The sequence below is a fragment of the Lucilia cuprina genome, chromosome 6 (genome assembly GCF_022045245.1).
Source record: "Lucilia cuprina isolate Lc7/37 chromosome 6, ASM2204524v1, whole genome shotgun sequence".
NCBI classification, from domain to species: Eukaryota; Metazoa; Arthropoda; class Insecta; order Diptera; family Calliphoridae; genus Lucilia; species Lucilia cuprina.
The window spans coordinates 42,516,812-42,522,475 of record NC_060954.1 but is presented as its reverse complement, the minus strand read 5'-3'; the positions used below and the strand labels follow the sequence as shown (position 1 = coordinate 42,522,475).

Below are 5,664 nucleotides of genomic sequence, written 5' to 3'. Positions count from 1 at the left end.
ACTAGAACTGAACTAGAACTGAACTAGAACTGAACTAGAACTGAACTAGAACTGAACTAGAACTGAACTAGAACTGAACTAGAACTGAACTAGAACTCAACTAGAACACAACTATAACTGAACTAGAACTAGAACTGAACTAGAACTGAACTAGAACTGAACTAGAACTGAACTAGAACTGAACTAGAACTGAACTAGAACTAGAACTAGAACTAGAACTGAACTAGAACTGAACTGAACAAGAACAAGAACTTAACTACAATTGAACTGGACAAGAACTGAACTAGAACAGAACTCGAACTGAATTAAAACTGAACTAGAACTAGTCTATGAATTAGTATATGGAGTAGTCTTTAAACTTTTTTTATTGACTTATTTATTAACTAAGTTGTGATCTAGTCTATTGACTAGTCTGTGGATGAGTCTATTGGATAGTCTATGGAATAACCTATGGACTAATGGTTGAACGAGCGTATAAACCAGTCTGTGAACTAGTATTTTAAAATTGTATAGACTAGTCTCTTAACTGGTCTATTGACAAGACTTTGAACTACTCTATGGACAAGTCGACTAGCCTACGCACCAGTCTGTGCACTAGTCTATTGACTAAATATTTATTAAAATATTTTAAGGCGTTCCAGATGTTTAACTATATCTCCAATATTCCCCTCTTTTTCAAGTTCAATTCTTTCCAAATTCAAATACAAGATTTTAATAGAAAATTTCTTAAAAATTTCAGTCCAAACATGATGCAGATGACGTAATGCCCGAACCTCAAGAAATCTATTTAGAAGGTTCTTTAGCACATGACTCACAAATTTTAGTAGCCGAATCTGAAACTAAACAGGAACAAGTTTATGATGCCGAACTTAATGGATCTCCTGAAGAACCAGCGGTAAGTTTTGGTTAATAATAAGAAAAAAGAAAATTATTTTAATATTAATATTAATTATTTTTAAATTTCAGGTTATTCTAAGTAGTAAAATGACTTTGTCTCTTATCAATTTGGATAATATATTGGATAAAAAATCGCCAACAAAACAAACAGATATGGAAAGTCCTTTAGCCGATGATATAGAAATAATTGGACATAATGAACATTAAGAAAAATAAAATACAGCCACGAACTAACGAACATAAAGAATTTATACAGTATAGAATGAAAAATTAAAAAATTTTATAAAAAATAAAATCGAAACCAAAAAATTTTTAAAAATAACAATATGACTGATTTGTTAAATTTATGTTTATTTAAAAACGAATTTGTTTAAAATATTATCCAAATTATTTGAACGACTTTTTAAATACTACTCAAACAGAAAAAAAGAACATAAATAAAATGGCCAAGAACAAAATCCAGTACTTCCGTTGTAAGGAACCGAAAACAAAAAATTTACAAAAACTAAGAAAATTATGTTGAAACCCGTTGCCAAAATTTATTTGTTAAATTATTTTTATTAATTTATTTATTTTTGTTTAATATAATAAAGCATTTTTTTCTTGTAGCTGTTAGTATTTATTTTAATTTTATTTTTTTGTTGTTATTAATTTTAAAATATCACTTTGTATGCTCAAAATGTTATGTCAAATTCATTATTTTTATTATTATTATTAAATTATTAATTTAAAATGTTTTTAAATGTATTAAATGATTAAATGCCAAAACCTTAAATAAAATATAATTTTTAGTATTTAAAAAAAAAAAATAAACTCAAAATTTTATTCTAACTAAGTCCTTAATGTCCCTTTTGCAATACATTTATGTATTTTTACAATTTAAGAACATTTTATTTTTTATTCATATTTAAAACTAAAAACAGAAATAGTTTCAAAAACATATTTGTAATTTACTTCTTATACTTTTACATAAATGGTGTTGTAACAATTTTAAATTATTAAAAAAAAACATTAAAAATATTACTGCAAAAAAAAAGAAAACTTAAATATACATTGTAAACTTGTGTGTAGCAAGAAAATTTATAAAAAATGTAAATTTTAATAAAAGTACAGAAAAATATTAAGTGTTCTTTTTTAATTATCATCAGAAGGACAGGGAACGGCCCAAAATGGATTTAAAGAATTCAATTCATAAAATAACAAATACACCATTACTGGTGAACAAAACTATAAAAGAACAAGAACAGAACTAGAACTCAACTAGAACTCAATTAGAACTGGACTATAGAACTATAAGAGAACAAGAACAGAACTAGAACTCAACTAGAACTGAACTAGAACTGAAATAGAACTGAACTGGAACTGAACTAGAACTGAACTAGAACTGAACTAGAACTGAACTGAACTAGAACTGAACTAGAACTGAACCAGAACTGAACTAGAACTGAACAAGAACTGAACCAGAACTGAACTAGAACTGAACTAGAAGTGAACTAGAACTGAACTAGAACTGAACTAGAACTGAACTAGAACTGAACTAGAACTGAACTAGAACTGAACTAGAACTGAACTAGAACTGAACTAGAACTGAACTAGAACTGAACTAGAACTGAACTAGAACTGAACTAGAACTGAACTAGAAGTGAACTAGAACTGAACTAGAACTGAACTAGAACTGAACTGGAACAGATCTAGAACAGAACTAGTAAAAAACTAATACAGAACTAGAACAGAACTATAATGGAACTAGAACTGAACTAGAACTAAACTAGAACTGAACTAGAACTGAACTAAAACTGAACTAGAACTAAACTGGGACTGAACTAGAACTGAAGTGAAACTGAAGTAGAACTGAACAGAACTCGAACTGACCTACAACTGAACTAAATCTGAAGTAGAACTAAATTGTAGTCACAATTGTTATTGGCATTTCTTCTCAAACGTTTATTTTTCTTATTTCTACTAAAAAACACAGTCTTTTCATTGCAAGATATGTTTTTAAAGTACATGGCTTGTTTTAGCTAAATTTCTTAGTTTTACGCAAATTTCTAGCTCCATTTCTTGTTTAAATCTTTACTGCACAAAGAGAAATATTTCACCACTCTCTATACCCAACAAACTGTTATACCAGAAATTAAATCTTATTTTATACACTCTGTTATATGTGTAAACATTTAAACATATTTGAAGCACCCTGTTTTTAATGTTTTGCAACAGCTGTTAGTTAAATGTCAAATTTGACATTTAGTTGATTGAGTTTGCTGTTTTGTATGAAATTACGTAAAATTTAACACAGGTTAGTGAATTTTAGTTGATTTTTTTATAATAAATAGAAAAATAAACAATAAAATAAGGAAATAATTACAATATTATAAAGATAGAATGAAAATAAAGCATAAATTAAAATATTTTGCTAAAAATAACTGACAAATTCATGGTAAAATCAAAGACAATAAAGGCTGACATTTTTTTGAACAGCCAACATGTTGGAATAATAATTTAAAAAATATAATTTACTTTTTATTGTTTAATGTCAGTTTAATTTATGGTTATTTCTTCTAGTCAACATGTCTTTAGTAAAGGCCGGCTATTATGATAAGCCCGAAGGGCAAGATTGTTATGGCAAAATGTTGGCCACCAATTCCTATGCTGCTGCCGCCGGCTTAGCCTGGTCTACCATAGATGTATTGATGTTGTCACACACCAAAGGCTATATACCCACAATGGCACGTTTTGCCTACAATATTGGTCCCATGATGGGTATGGCTTCGGCCTTTACTTTGACCACGTATATTGCCACAAATGCCAGAGGCAAGGATGATAGGTAAGTTTAAGAGGAAATTGGTTTTTAGATAAAGAATAGGTATTATTGTAATTGCCTTTATTACAGACTTAACTATTTCTTGGGTGGCATGGCTGCTGGTGGTGTCTATGGTGCCTGGAGACGCAATCATGTTGCTGGTCTTGTTATGGGTTTGGCATTTGGTAAGTATTTCAATATGAATTTTTTCTCCTATACATCTTGTCAGATTTGAAGAATTCTAATTGGATTTGTAAAGCTGTTTTTAAAATCTAATTAGAATTAAAAAGAAAATTTTAATAAAATTATATAAATTTTTCAGGTATTGCTGGTGTTGTTAAGAAAATTTCCCGTGAAGAAGGTTGGGAATTCTTCCCCGCTCTTAATCATCATGCTTACATGGGTGTCAAAGAAAATGACTACACTTTGATGGCCGAACGTCCCAGAAATTGGACAACCGGCAAGGAAAGTTCTTAGAGAGCATTAGCAAATCTGTGTTTTAGTGATTAGTTGAAAAAAAATGTAAAATTTTACAAAACAGCCGTAATGAAATCGTGAAGAAACCACAAAATCGAAAATAAAATAAATTAATACTTCTAAAGAACCAACTCAAAATATAAAATAATAAAAAAATTAAAAAAACTCTTATATTTACAAAAAAAAAAAACAACTTATCAGCATTAGCAAATATTCGACAGTTCTGCTGCTGCTTAAAATCCTCCAAAACCTTCATATCATATAAACTAAAATTTTTCATCAATCAAGATACCTTTTTAAACAAAATTAAGTTGCACAAAAATTACTCAAGAAAAATCAAGATATAAAGGTAAATCTTTTGAAATTTTTACTAAAGATTTAGAAACTAGATTTTTCATTAGACTTTATTCTATCCTTCTTTTAGTCGCATTCTATTAGCAAATCTTTTCTATTTTTCAATAACTTTTACATAAAACAATAACTAATTAAGTATTTCAGCTTAATACTTCTGTTTAGTCTTAAGAAACTATTGAACATACTTACATGAACTTTATCCATAGATAATCTAAACCACAAGCTAACCCCAGATTTTGCAAAAAAACCTTTTTTTTAAATAAAGCTTCTCTTCATAGTAGTAAAAATTTATCAGCTGTTGCTTCCTGCGTTTCTTAACTTTTTTTTTGGTTTTATTCAAGAAGTCATTATTACCACAAGTAGAGAAACACAACCACATACCAACAAATCTGCAGCAGCAACGGCAGCTGTGGTTTTGAAGTGTTTATAACTTTTTTCTTCTTTTATTATTTTTTTGTATACCTACATAATAAATTAGCAAAAAAAATTAAAATAAGAGATGTTAAAGGTTTTCTGGTTTGCTTTTCTTTTGTTTCATTTGCCAACTTATGTATCTTGTATATTCTTTACTAATTTGTCGAACATGCAAATGTCGTAGTTCAATGGTATTTCCTGCGTTTAAAATTATTTTATGCAAACTGCTGTTTCTTCAGTTTGTTTATTTCAGAAACAAAAGATTTGATTACGAGTTTAGAAAAATGGTTATTTTGTTAAAATTTGGGATTTTCTGCAAATGTCAATTAAAACTGAGAATTGAACTAGTTATGAACTAAAACTGAATTATAATAAAACTAGAACTAAATTAAAATTAAATCAAAATTAAATTCAGAAAGTGTTTCTGAGACGAATGGTCTTCTATAGGGCAGATGTAGGTCTTACAAACATCAGCACAAACGTGTAGAATCAGTATATTATGGTGTTATAAACATTAACACAAATCCATAATACTACTCGAACTGATCTAGAACTGAACTAGAACTGAACTAGAACTGAACTAGAGCTGAACTAGAACTGAACTAGAACTGAATTAGAGCTGAACTAGAACTGAACTAGAACTGAACTAGAACTGAACTAGAACTGAACTAGAACTGAACTAGAACTAAACTAGAACTGAACTAGAACTGAACTAGAACTGA

At 28.8% G+C, this 5,664-nt stretch overlaps 3 protein-coding genes across 11 annotated transcripts in view; all 3 read left to right on the top strand.

The window, feature by feature from the left end:
* Positions 1-2,017, top strand: part of LOC111687629 — a 38,350-nt gene extending 36,333 nt beyond the window's left edge. For all 9 annotated transcript variants that reach the window (XM_046954308.1, XM_046954310.1, XM_046954311.1 and 6 more), the window contains 2 exons: positions 740-895; positions 967-2,017. In XM_046954308.1, coding sequence (XP_046810264.1) covers positions 740-895; positions 967-1,104 — 294 coding nt within the window. In that variant the 3' untranslated portion in view covers positions 1,105-2,017. The remainder of the gene's footprint in view (positions 1-739; positions 896-966) is intronic.
* Positions 2,018-3,110: 1,093 nt separating this feature from the next.
* On the top strand, positions 3,111-4,301 carry LOC111687628 (NADH dehydrogenase [ubiquinone] 1 alpha subcomplex subunit 11). The gene is made up of 4 exons (XM_023450081.2): positions 3,111-3,193; positions 3,460-3,721; positions 3,788-3,882; positions 4,020-4,301. Exons 2-4 carry the CDS (start codon positions 3,465-3,467, stop codon positions 4,172-4,174), a joined length of 507 nt encoding a protein of 168 aa, XP_023305849.2. The 5' UTR covers positions 3,111-3,193; positions 3,460-3,464; the 3' UTR covers positions 4,175-4,301.
* A 137-nt stretch (positions 4,302-4,438) lies between these two features.
* LOC111686918 (DNA repair protein complementing XP-A cells homolog) overlaps positions 4,439-5,664 on the top strand; it is a 103,014-nt gene continuing 101,788 nt past the window's right edge. Inside the window, exon 1 of the mRNA XM_046954492.1 lies at positions 4,439-4,523. The gene's annotated coding sequence lies outside the window, so the exon portion shown is untranslated. The remainder of the gene's footprint in view (positions 4,524-5,664) is intronic.

Excerpts from the sequence above, each read along its gene's own strand:
- LOC111687628 (XM_023450081.2), top strand. The coding sequence starts at position 3,465 with ATGTCTTTAGTAAAGGCCGGCTATTATGATAAGCCCGAAGGGCAAGAT. Across the intron at positions 3,722-3,787 it reads GCCAGAGGCAAGGATGATAG|ACTTAACTATTTCTTGGGTG; the intron begins GTAAGTTTAAGA and ends CCTTTATTACAG. Across the intron at positions 3,883-4,019 it reads TGTTATGGGTTTGGCATTTG|GTATTGCTGGTGTTGTTAAG; the intron begins GTAAGTATTTCA and ends TAAATTTTTCAG.